The sequence below is a fragment of the Trichomonas vaginalis genome, chromosome I (genome assembly GCF_026262505.1).
Source record: "Trichomonas vaginalis G3 chromosome I, whole genome shotgun sequence".
Taxonomy (NCBI): Eukaryota; Parabasalia; order Trichomonadida; family Trichomonadidae; genus Trichomonas; species Trichomonas vaginalis.
The window spans coordinates 258021-271228 of NC_067203.1; the positions used below are offsets into that span (position 1 = coordinate 258021).

The following is a 13208-nucleotide window of genomic DNA, read 5'->3' on the forward strand; positions in this document are numbered from 1 at the left end:
AATCATGAACTTTGCCATGGTCTCTGTCCTAGTAGTTTTCATTAAGTTCTGGAAATAATGAAAGTCATAAACTTTGCCATGGTCTCTGTCCCTAGTAGTTTTCATTATCTCACAGAGTTAATGAAAGTCATACTTTCTATCAGATGAAGCATGCAGATGAACATAATGAAAGTTAGTGAGTTTGCCACGAGTTATGAATAAAATATTGGCATATTAGATGAGATAGCTGATGAAACAGATGAAGATAAATTAAATCTTGGACTTTGCCACACTCTGTCCCTAGTTCCTCAAAATCCTTGACAACGTTGCTTAGAAATTTTGGTTCAAAACCTCATCTGATTTTAATCTGTTATGCTACCTGTTAAGTTTCGCGAGATTATAAATGTCATGGAGTTATATAAAAAGGAGGGACAGCTAGCGATACTGGAAGTACTTATAAGGCTATCTGTTAAGATTGCATGAAATACTAAAAGTCATGAAATCCATTATCGCTGTGCTAGCTTCACCTTTGATTGAAATGACGACTAAAGTCACTGAAGCAATGAAACAAAAGTTTTTGGTAGAATACATTAAATCAGGAACTTTGCCATGGTCTCTGTCCCTAGTAGTTTTCATTATCTCACAGAGTTAATGAAAGTCATACTTTCTATCAGATGAAGCATGCAGATGAACATAATGAAAGTTAGTGAGTTTGCCACGAGTTATGAATAAAATATTGGCATATTAGATGAGATAGCTGATGAAACAGATGAAGATAAATTAAATCTTGGACTTTGCCACACTCTGTCCCTAGTTCCTCAAAATCCTTGACAACGTTGCTTAGAAATTTTGGTTCAAAACCTCATCTGATTTTAATCTGTTATGCTACCTGTTAAGTTTCGCGAGATTATAAATGTCATGGAGTTATATAAAAAGGAGGGACAGCTAGCGATACTGGAAGTACTTATAAGGCTATCTGTTAAGATTGCATGAAATACTAAAAGTCATGAAATCCATTATCGCTGTGCTAGCTTCACCTTTGATTGAAATGACGACTAAAGTCACTGAAGCAATGAAACAAAAGTTTTTGGTAGAATACATTAAATCATGAACTTTGCCATGGTCTCTGTCCCTAGTAGTTTTCATTATCTCACAGAGTTAATGAAAGTCATACTTTCTATCAGATGAAGCATGCAGATGAACATAATGAAAGTTAGTGAGTTTGCCACGAGTTATGAATAAAATATTGGCATATTAGATGAGATAGCTGATGAAACAGATGAAGATAAATTAAATCTTGGACTTTGCCACACTCTGTCCCTAGTTCCTCAAAATCCTTGACAACGTTGCTTAGAAATTTTGGTTCAAAACCTCATCTGATTTTAATCTGTTATGCTACCTGTTAAGTTTCGCGAGATTATAAATGTCATGGAGTTATATAAAAAGGAGGGACAGCTAGCGATACTGGAAGTACTTATAAGGCTATCTGTTAAGATTGCATGAAATACTAAAAGTCATGAAATCCATTATCGCTGTGCTAGCTTCACCTTTGATTGAAATGACGACTAAAGTCACTGAAGCAATGAAACAAAAGTTTTTGGTAGAATACATTAAATCAGGAACTTTGCCATGGTCTCTGTCCCTAGTAGTTTTCATTAAGTTCTGGAAATAATGAAAGTCATAAACTTTGCCATGGTCTCTGTCCCTAGTAGTTTTCATTATCTCACAGAGTTAATGAAAGTCATACTTTCTATCAGATGAAGCATGCAGATGAACATAATGAAAGTTAGTGAGTTTGCCATGAGTTATGAATAAAATATTGGCATATTAGATGAGATAGCTGATGAAACAGATGAAGATAAATTAAATCTTGGACTTTGCCACACTCTGTCCCTAGTTCCTCAAAATCCTTGACAACGTTGCTTAGAAATTTTGGTTCAAAACCTCATCTGATTTTAATCTGTTATGCTACCTGTTAAGTTTCGCGAGATTATAAATGTCATGGAGTTATATAAAAAGGAGGGACAGCTAGCGATACTGGAAGTACTTATAAGGCTATCTGTTAAGATTGCATGAAATACTAAAAGTCATGAAATCCATTATCGCTGTGCTAGCTTCACCTTTGATTGAAATGACGACTAAAGTCACTGAAGCAATGAAACAAAAGTTTTTGGTAGAATACATTAAATCATGAACTTTGCCATGGTCTCTGTCCCTAGTAGTTTTCATTATCTCACAGAGTTAATGAAAGTCATACTTTCTATCAGATGAAGCATGCAGATGAACATAATGAAAGTTAGTGAGTTTGCCACGAGTTATGAATAAAATATTGGCATATTAGATGAGATAGCTGATGAAACAGATGAAGATAAATTAAATCTTGGACTTTGCCACACTCTGTCCCTAGTTCCTCAAAATCCTTGACAACGTTGCTTAGAAATTTTGGTTCAAAACCTCATCTGATTTTAATCTGTTATGCTACCTGTTAAGTTTCGCGAGATTATAAATGTCATGGAGTTATATAAAAAGGAGGGACAGCTAGCGATACTGGAAGTACTTATAAGGCTATCTGTTAAGATTGCATGAAATACTAAAAGTCATGAAATCCATTATCGCTGTGCTAGCTTCACCTTTGATTGAAATGACGACTAAAGTCACTGAAGCAATGAAACAAAAGTTTTTGGTAGAATACATTAAATCATGAACTTTGCCATGGTCTCTGTCCCTAGTAGTTTTCATTATCTCACAGAGTTAATGAAAGTCATACTTTCTATCAGATGAAGCATGCAGATGAACATAATGAAAGTTAGTGAGTTTGCCACGAGTTATGAATAAAATATTGGCATATTAGATGAGATAGCTGATGAAACAGATGAAGATAAATTAAATCTTGGACTTTGCCACACTCTGTCCCTAGTTCCTCAAAATCCTTGACAACGTTGCTTAGAAATTTTGGTTCAAAACCTCATCTGATTTTAATCTGTTATGCTACCTGTTAAGTTTCGCGAGATTATAAATGTCATGGAGTTATATAAAAAGGAGGGACAGCTAGCGATACTGGAAGTACTTATAAGGCTATCTGTTAAGATTGCATGAAATACTAAAAGTCATGAAATCCATTATCGCTGTGCTAGCTTCACCTTTGATTGAAATGACGACTAAAGTCACTGAAGCAATGAAACAAAAGTTTTTGGTAGAATACATTAAATCATGAACTTTGCCATGGTCTCTGTCCCTAGTAGTTTTCATTATCTCACAGAGTTAATGAAAGTCATACTTTCTATCAGATGAAGCATGCAGATGAACATAATGAAAGTTAGTGAGTTTGCCACGAGTTATGAATAAAATATTGGCATATTAGATGAGATAGCTGATGAAACAGATGAAGATAAATTAAATCTTGGACTTTGCCACACTCTGTCCCTAGTTCCTCAAAATCCTTGACAACGTTGCTTAGAAATTTTGGTTCAAAACCTCATCTGATTTTAATCTGTTATGCTACCTGTTAAGTTTCGCGAGATTATAAATGTCATGGAGTTATATAAAAAGGAGGGACAGCTAGCGATACTGGAAGTACTTATAAGGCTATCTGTTAAGATTGCATGAAATACTAAAAGTCATGAAATCCATTATCGCTGTGCTAGCTTCACCTTTGATTGAAATGACGACTAAAGTCACTGAAGCAATGAAACAAAAGTTTTTGGTAGAATACATTAAATCATGAACTTTGCCATGGTCTCTGTCCCTAGTAGTTTTCATTATCTCACAGAGTTAATGAAAGTCATACTTTCTATCAGATGAAGCATGCAGATGAACATAATGAAAGTTAGTGAGTTTGCCACGAGTTATGAATAAAATATTGGCATATTAGATGAGATAGCTGATGAAACAGATGAAGATAAATTAAATCTTGGACTTTGCCACACTCTGTCCCTAGTTCCTCAAAATCCTTGACAACGTTGCTTAGAAATTTTGGTTCAAAACCTCATCTGATTTTAATCTGTTATGCTACCTGTTAAGTTTCGCGAGATTATAAATGTCATGGAGTTATATAAAAAGGAGGGACAGCTAGCGATACTGGAAGTACTTATAAGGCTATCTGTTAAGATTGCATGAAATACTAAAAGTCATGAAATCCATTATCGCTGTGCTAGCTTCACCTTTGATTGAAATGACGACTAAAGTCACTGAAGCAATGAAACAAAAGTTTTTGGTAGAATACATTAAATCATGAACTTTGCCATGGTCTCTGTCCCTAGTAGTTTTCATTATCTCACAGAGTTAATGAAAGTCATACTTTCTATCAGATGAAGCATGCAGATGAACATAATGAAAGTTAGTGAGTTTGCCACGAGTTATGAATAAAATATTGGCATATTAGATGAGATAGCTGATGAAACAGATGAAGATAAATTAAATCTTGGACTTTGCCACACTCTGTCCCTAGTTCCTCAAAATCCTTGACAACGTTGCTTAGAAATTTTGGTTCAAAACCTCATCTGATTTTAATCTGTTATGCTACCTGTTAAGTTTCGCGAGATTATAAATGTCATGGAGTTATATAAAAAGGAGGGACAGCTAGCGATACTGGAAGTACTTATAAGGCTATCTGTTAAGATTGCATGAAATACTAAAAGTCATGAAATCCATTATCGCTGTGCTAGCTTCACCTTTGATTGAAATGACGACTAAAGTCACTGAAGCAATGAAACAAAAGTTTTTGGTAGAATACATTAAATCATGAACTTTGCCATGGTCTCTGTCCCTAGTAGTTTTCATTATCTCACAGAGTTAATGAAAGTCATACTTTCTATCAGATGAAGCATGCAGATGAACATAATGAAAGTTAGTGAGTTTGCCACGAGTTATGAATAAAATATTGGCATATTAGATGAGATAGCTGATGAAACAGATGAAGATAAATTAAATCTTGGACTTTGCCACACTCTGTCCCTAGTTCCTCAAAATCCTTGACAACGTTGCTTAGAAATTTTGGTTCAAAACCTCATCTGATTTTAATCTGTTATGCTACCTGTTAAGTTTCGCGAGATTATAAATGTCATGGAGTTATATAAAAAGGAGGGACAGCTAGCGATACTGGAAGTACTTATAAGGCTATCTGTTAAGATTGCATGAAATACTAAAAGTCATGAAATCCATTATCGCTGTGCTAGCTTCACCTTTGATTGAAATGACGACTAAAGTCACTGAAGCAATGAAACAAAAGTTTTTGGTAGAATACATTAAATCATGAACTTTGCCATGGTCTCTGTCCCTAGTAGTTTTCATTATCTCACAGAGTTAATGAAAGTCATACTTTCTATCAGATGAAGCATGCAGATGAACATAATGAAAGTTAGTGAGTTTGCCACGAGTTATGAATAAAATATTGGCATATTAGATGAGATAGCTGATGAAACAGATGAAGATAAATTAAATCTTGGACTTTGCCACACTCTGTCCCTAGTTCCTCAAAATCCTTGACAACGTTGCTTAGAAATTTTGGTTCAAAACCTCATCTGATTTTAATCTGTTATGCTACCTGTTAAGTTTCGCGAGATTATAAATGTCATGGAGTTATATAAAAAGGAGGGACAGCTAGCGATACTGGAAGTACTTATAAGGCTATCTGTTAAGATTGCATGAAATACTAAAAGTCATGAAATCCATTATAGCTGTGCTAGCTTCACCTTTGATTGAAATGACGACTAAAGTCACTGAAGCAATGAAACAAAAGTTTTTGGTAGAATACATTAAATCAGGAACTATTCCAGAAGGTTTTTACATTCATACTATGAAGGATGGTAGAGTTCAGTTTAGAAAGATAAAGCAACCATTAGATAAAGAAGGAATTTTGAGAAAGATTAAACTTCATGAGGACAACATTGCTGAACTTAAGAAGAAGTTAGAAGAGTTGGAGAAAGGAAGAGAGTTATAAAGCAATGAATTCAACAGGGTAGAAATGAGGTGAAAAAAGAGGTGAGATCTCACCACTTCACCTAAATTTATTTTTGTGCTATGTTTTCATACGTGTGAGGGTGGTGATATCATTATTTTTTATATAAATGACGAAAACTATTGAGATAACAAACTACAACGGTCATGAGTTCAAGAATTTGTTCTTCGTTCCTCGTGAAAATACATTCTATCAGATACGAGGGAGAAAGGGTAAAGTTAGTTTGAGCGTTTATGACTACAAGCATAATGGAAAGTTTATACAAGCATACGATACAAACGGTAAGCGTGTTTCATTAGCTTTGTCAAAACTTACAGGTATAAACTATGACAGTGATTTTGACCTATATGAAGAAGAAAGTGAGTCAGAAGATTATGAACTATTGTGTGAAGCACAGCAATGGGAAGAGTTGCAATACTTTTGTAAGTGAGAACGTTAGTGTGAACGTTAGTGAAGTCGTTTGTGAAAACGTTAGTGAAGTCGTTAGTGAGAACGTTTATTTTTTCATGCACGTGCATTGTGTCGTGGGGAGTTGCCATGGGCAATGACCTGCGCACAATATATAACGTCCAGAGAGGTGAGATGAGGTGGTTTATGTGATAAATACTTTACGTGGCAGAAATAGTTTAAGGTTATTAGAATATTGCATCTGTGATGTAAAATATACGTTAACGGTTTCGTAAAATGTCAAATTCACATATCATGAGTAAGGAGGCGCGCAGTGCCACAGTACCGATGAATATGAGCTGTTATATGAAGCACAGCAATGGGAAGAGTTGCAATACTTTTGTAAGTGAGAACGTTAGTGTGAACGTTAGTGAAGTCGTTTGTGAAAACGTTAGTGAAGTCGTTAGTGAGGTGAAGTGGTTGGTGGCTTTATAAATATTTAAGGTTAAGTTAATGTTGTCGTTTATGTTGTAAAATATACGTTAACGGTTTCGTAAAATGTCAAATTCACATATCATGAGTAAGGAGGCGCGCAGTGCCACAGTACCGATGAATATGAGCTGTTATATGAAGCACAGCAATGGGAAGAGTTGCAATACTTTTGTAAGTGAGAACGTTAGTGTGAACGTTAGTGAAGTCGTTTGTGAAAACGTTAGTGAAGTCGTTAGTGAGGTGAAGTGGTTGGTGGCTTTATAAATATTTAAGGTTAAGTTAATGTTGTCGTTTATGTTGTAAAATATACGTTAACGGTTTCGTAAAATGTCAAATTCACATATCATGAGTAAGGAGGCGCGCAGTGCCACAGTACCGATGATATGTATACTAACTATTGAGTCTATATTACATCATATTTCTCAGTAATTTTGTGAATATGTGTTGGTGAAATAACCCTCACTAATGCAGACTTTACAATGTCAAAAATACTAAATTCTAACACTTTACAAACTTTACAAAGCACACTTTTGTAATATACCCTTTGGAAAACTATGTTCTCAAAGATTTCCGATAAAATTTATGAATTTTGCTTAAGTTCATATATTTGAAATGAAGCAATAACAATAAAATAGTCGAAGGTAATATTATTTTCACCCAGATGCTTAAATTATTTAATAAATTAAGGAAATAAATAAGAAATAATCAGATACAATAATAATAAATTTATTATCCTACAATATATAGATCCAAGGTGATGTGATTTTTGCATCCCTGGGATGGACGATACACCCAAAGTGTCACCTTTTTTGGGATAACATGAATTTTAAATATCATGAGAGTTCTGCAAACCATATGCACAATATCTATTCAGCCTGACTTCTTGTATATATGAGTTAGACTTCTTAAATATTGTGCTTGGGGCGATATAAGTATTTCCGAGATTACCATCGTGCTCTATAGTATGCTACTTCTCCCTGGTTCTAGCTCAGTTCCAAGGATATTGGCGTTCAAGGATTTGGCAAGGTCCTTCCGAAGTCTCTCATTCGATGAGAGATTTCGGAAGAATCTTGCCTTAAAGTACTCCAACTCTTGTTCTTTTGTTCCTAAATAGTGAGAAAAGTTATTTGACTACTTAAGGTAGAGATTATCCGAGGTCCCTCATTTGATGAGAGGCCTCGGATAATCTCTGCTTTAAAATTGTACACTTGTAGTCCATGAGAGTGTAAGTATACATTGATAGGACAGCTTTCTTCTGAAGTCTTAGATTTGATGAGAACCTCAGAAGAAAACTGTCATATTTTATAGTAAAAGGAGTTTCAGGAGCTCCAAAGCTCCCTTTCGTAAGGATTAGGAGCTTTGGAGCTCCTGGTTCGTAGATGTGTTTCGCATCTTTCATCAGCAAAGGACATTTACCATCTGGGACTCTGTTGATGGAGACTCAGGAGCTCCAAAGCTCCCTTTAGTAAGGATTAGAAGCTTTGAAGCTCCTGGTTCGTAGACGTGTTTCGCATCTTTCATCAGAAGAGGCCCAAATGGTAAATAGCCTCTGCTGATGAGCTTCAGGAGCTCCAAGACTCCCTCTCGTAACGATTAGGAGCTTTGTAGCTCCTGAAGGTAAGGTAGGATTGCTCTGATCTCTAATCAGTAGATGCCATGCCTCATTATGAACTCTACTGACAAGAGATCAAGAGCTCCAAGGACTCCTTTTTAGTTAGTGGCGTTCTCACCATTTAGTAGGATTGCTGATCCTACTAATGAAGTGATCACTTAGTATACGTTTTGAATAAATTGAATTTTTTTAGAATTTAGTATTTTTTATAGACATCACATGTATATTATAAATACATAAATATATTCTTTAATTCAAAAAATTCAATTCGGTTTTGGGATGGGCATCCCAGCCCCAAGTATTCAATTTTATTCAATTTTTAAAGAATTTTGGGTTGGGATGCCCAGACCAAAACAAGCTTTATATTTTGATGTGTAGATACGTATGTGTGCATCATTGTTGTGTTATATATTATGTTTTTAATGAAAAAAAATCTGATTCAAAAAAAATTATCACTAATTAGTTGATAATATAAAGAAAAAATAGATAAATTGTATGTTTTGAGAGTATTTATCCACATTCACTCATATTATAGATCCAAGGTGATGTGATTTTTGCATCCCTGGGATGGACGATACACCCAAAGTGTCACCTTTTTTGGGATAACATGAATTTTAAATATCATGAGAGTTCTGCAAACCATATGCACAATATCTATTCAGCCTGACTTCTTGTATATATGAGTTAGACTTCTTAAATATTGTGCTTGGGGCGATATAAGCATTTCCGAGATTACCATCGTGCTCTATAGTATGCTACTTCTCCCTGGTTCTAGCTCAGTTCCAAGGATATTGGCGTTCAAGGATTTGGCAAGGTCCTTCCGAAGTCTCTCATTCGATGAGAGATTTCGGAAGAATCTTGCCTTAAAGTACTCCAACTCTTGTTCTTTTGTTCCTAAATAATGAGAAAAGTTATTTGACTACTTAAGGTAGAGATTATCCGAGGTCCCTCATTTGATGAGAGGCCTCAGATAATCTCTGCCTTAAAATTGTACACTTGTAGTCCATGAGAGTGTAAGTATACATTGATAGGACAGCTTTCTTCTGAAGTCTTAGATTTGATGAGAACCTCAGAAGAAAACTGTCCTATTTTATAGTAAAAGGAGTTTCAGAAGCTCCAGAGCTCCCTTTCGTAAGGATTAGGAGCTTTGAAGCTCCTGGTTCGAAGATGTGCTTCGCATCTTTCATCAGCATAGGACATTTACCATCTGGGACTCTGTTGATGAAGACTCAGGAGCTCCAAAGCTCCCTTTCGTAAGGATTAGGAGCTTTGGAGCTCCTGGTTCGTAGAAGAGCTTCGCATCTTTCATCAGAAGAGGCCCAAATGGTAAATAGCCTCTGCTGATGAGCTTCAGGAGCTCCAAGGCTCCCTCTCGTAACGATTAGGAGCTTTGTAGCTCCTGAAGGTAAGGTAGGATTGCTCTGATCTCTAATCAGTAGATGCCATGCCTCATTATGAACTCTACTGACAAGAGATCAAGAGCTCCAAGGACTCCCTTTTTAGTTAGTGGCGTTCTCACCATTTAGTAGGATTGCTGATCCTACTAATGAAGTGATCACTTAGTATACGTTTTGAATAAATTGAATTTTTTTTAGAATTTAGTATTTTTTATAGACATCACATGTATATTATAAATACATAAATATATTCTTTAATTCAAAAAATTCAATTCGGTTTTGGGATGGGTATCCCAGCCCCAAGTATTCAATTTTATTCAATTTTTAAAGAATTTTGGGTTGGGATGCCCAGACCAAAACAAGCTTTATATTTTGATGTGTAGATACGTATGTGTGCATCATTGTTGTGTTATATATTATGTTTTTAATGAAAAAAAATCTGATTCAAAAAAAATTATCACTAATTAGTTGATAATATAAAGAAAAAATAGATAAATTGTATGTTTTGAGAGTATTTATCCACATTCACTCATATGAATTTCATTAAATAGTGTCTTTTTACTCCCAAATTTATTTTGAATTATTGAAATCAAAGAAAAAAAATTAGAAAAATTTCTCGAAATTTTTATTTTCAAAAAAAATTTGGATTTTATATTGAAAACTGACACTGGGAGGACGATAGGGCTGGGATTGGAGATACCCCGCTCAGTTGGGAAAAATACGGATCTATACTCATATGAATTTCATTAAATAGTGTCTTTTTACTCCCAAATTTATTTTGAATTATTGAAATCAAAGAAAAAAAATCAGAAAAATTTCTCGAAATTTTTATTTTCAAAAAAAATTTGGATTTTATATTGAAAACTGACACTGGGAGGACGATAGGGCTGGGATTGGAGATACCCCGCTCACTTGGGAAAAATACGGATCTATACTACAATATAAAGAATAAAAAAATAAAATAATCAACGAATAAACACAAAATTTGGAATATTTTTTTCAATTAGTAGCATTTTGGAGCCAACAAGTACAAGAGAATAATTTGTATTGCTGCCAAAATAAGCAGGAAGTAAGTAATTATTTGTGTACTCTGTGTTTGGCGCTGAGCCATGCATTGTTCACTATTTAAGGTTCTGAGGGTCCAAAGGAAGGCTGCTGCAGCACAGTATAAGTAAGATACGTAGAAAAGGGCTCTGTTCCAGGAAAATAGTGAAATAATTGTAAGATAAAATGATATCGATGAAAAGTCTGAAAGAAGGGAGAGAATTGGATATGTTCCTTGTATACCAAAGTTGGAGAAGCATAATTTGCAAATTACTATCTCGAAGAACAAGATGCAGATAAATTTAAGAATACAGATGTATAAGAAGTCCATTGAAAAGCCCTTCTCAGCTCCTTTTATGAGAGATGTGATTAGCATGAAAATAAACGTAAAAACTAATGGTGTGTATAATTCTGGAGCGTTTGGATTATCAATTGGAGAACATGTTTGTCCTTCAGGTACAGAGCGAGACCATTGCTTAACAATAAATGGACATGCTAAATTCTTAATTTTATGAAGAAAAGAAGCTCTTGTAATTGCAAAATAAGGTGGAATTAAGGACTGACTTTGCTGGAATTGTTGAGTAAGCTTATCTGTATTTAATTGTTGAAATTGAGGTGGTAATTGAATTCCACCTGTTAACATTTGGGCATATTTAAAAACTTCTGGTGACATGAATGGATTTCCACTTTGTGGTTGCGGCTGTTGCTGTTGAGGATCTTGTGGATCACCACTTCCTTGATAATATCCGCCTGAAAGCATTTTTTAATTCGTTTCGATTTTTTTTTCTTTTCTGGCGGTGTCAAAATAGCAAAATTATTTTATTTGATGCTATTTTTCTGATTAATCAATTGGTTACAAAATTTTTAATTTTGCTAAAAGTTACATGCACGAAAAGTAACACCCTCTTCTTTTTTCCTAGGGTTACTGATCGCTTCCTTTCTGCTCGTCATGCCAGAAATGAAAGAAATAATTGGTGTAGAATAATTTATTACTACAATTGGCAACTATCTCGTAATAATGGATCTACTCCACTCATATAGTTTCTAAAAGTTTTTTCAAAAAAAAAGCAATTGCCACTACTCTTTTTTACCACAATTCAATTTTTTTACAAAATAAAAAATTCGAGGTGAAAATAAAAAAAAAAAAAAAAAAAAAAAAAAAAAAAAAAAAAAAAAAAAAAGGTAGTGGGGCTTCCAGGCGCGTTGCGCCCTCTAGCCCCCTGAAGATGTTTAGTATAACACCAGGTCCCTCGGTCCCTCGGTCCCTCGGTTAAACGAACTTCTCTGAAAAAATGAGACAACATGACATTTTGACAACAGTCCAGGAAGTCTTAACAAGATAGGATGGTTATTTTACAAAACCGACAAGACCTTAACCGAGTAGTTTTCATGTTTTGTCACTTTTCTGTCACTTTTCAGGGTAAAAACATTTTTATTGTATATAAAATGAATTTTACAAAACCACCGTTACCCTTCTTTGGAAATAAGAGTAGATGTAAAGATATTCTATTGAGAGAACTTAAGAAACTACCGAATGGTCTAACATTTGTAGATTTGTTCGGTGGAAGTTTCTATATATCCCATTTGTGCCATACTGTATTTCCTGACTCAAAGATTATATGCAATGACTTCGACAACTATATGAACCGTCTCAAACATATACCAGACACAAACAAAATATTGAAAGAGTTGAAAGAAAAGATACCTATAGGTAAGATGGAACGTATACCATTAGATAAGAAAAATACTGTCAGAGAGGTTTTGAAAAAGGCAGAGTATATTGACTGGGATAGTATATCTGCTAGACTATTATATAGTGGTGCTATAAGAGTTCATGACATTGAAACACTTATGTCAAAAGTTTTATATCTTAACTATACAAATGTTTTCAAAGAGGACATAGAAAAATATATTGAGGGTATAGAGTTTGTGAGATGTCATTGGACAGAGTTGTATGAAAAATATAAAGACAAGGAAAATGTTTTCTTTATAGTAGACCCGCCGTTCTATAACACATGGGATTTTCAATACCAAGTAGACTGGACTTTGAGAGACTCTTTAGAAACTTTAGACGTTTTACATAACCATCCATGCTTTTACTTTACATCCGATAAAAGTGGTTTGGAAAGTGTTATGAGATGGTTAGAGGACATACATGACTATGAGTTTAGATACGATAAGATAGAATATGAGAGAGGTCCTATAAACTGGAGAAAGTGTCATAACAAAGAAATTTTACTAGTAAGTAAATGTGGTTTGAAATTGGACTACTTGTTTTAGGTTTTTTTCCATTGTGTCATTTACTTATTTGACGTGGCAGAAAGATATAGAGAATATGAAG

General features: G+C 34.6%; 3 protein-coding genes across 3 annotated transcripts, besides 3 other annotated features; 2 read left to right on the plus strand and 1 right to left on the minus strand.

The window, feature by feature from the left end:
• Positions 1–5638: 5638 nt before the first annotated feature.
• Positions 5639–5917, plus strand: TVAGG3_0900540 (uncharacterized protein; the record flags this gene model as incomplete). The annotated part of the gene is made up of 1 exon (XM_001299547.1): positions 5639–5917. The coding sequence occupies one exon, from the start codon at positions 5639–5641 to the stop codon at positions 5915–5917; it is 279 nt and encodes a 92-aa protein (XP_001299548.1).
• A 127-nt stretch (positions 5918–6044) lies between these two features.
• TVAGG3_0900550 (uncharacterized protein) lies at positions 6045–6365 on the plus strand (the record flags this gene model as incomplete). Its single annotated transcript, XM_001299546.1, has 1 exon — positions 6045–6365. The coding sequence occupies one exon, from the start codon at positions 6045–6047 to the stop codon at positions 6363–6365; it is 321 nt and encodes a 106-aa protein (XP_001299547.1).
• A 1762-nt stretch (positions 6366–8127) lies between these two features.
• Positions 8128–8307: a mobile genetic element.
• Positions 8308–8956: 649 nt separating this feature from the next.
• Positions 8957–10554: a mobile genetic element.
• Positions 10555–10826: 272 nt separating this feature from the next.
• On the minus strand, positions 10827–11627 carry TVAGG3_0900580 (ER to Golgi vesicle-mediated transport; the record flags this gene model as incomplete). The annotated part of the gene is made up of 1 exon (XM_001299544.2): positions 10827–11627. One exon carries the CDS (start codon positions 11625–11627, stop codon positions 10827–10829), a length of 801 nt encoding a protein of 266 aa, XP_001299545.2.
• Positions 11628–11997: 370 nt separating this feature from the next.
• Positions 11998–13208: part of a mobile genetic element that runs on past the window's edge.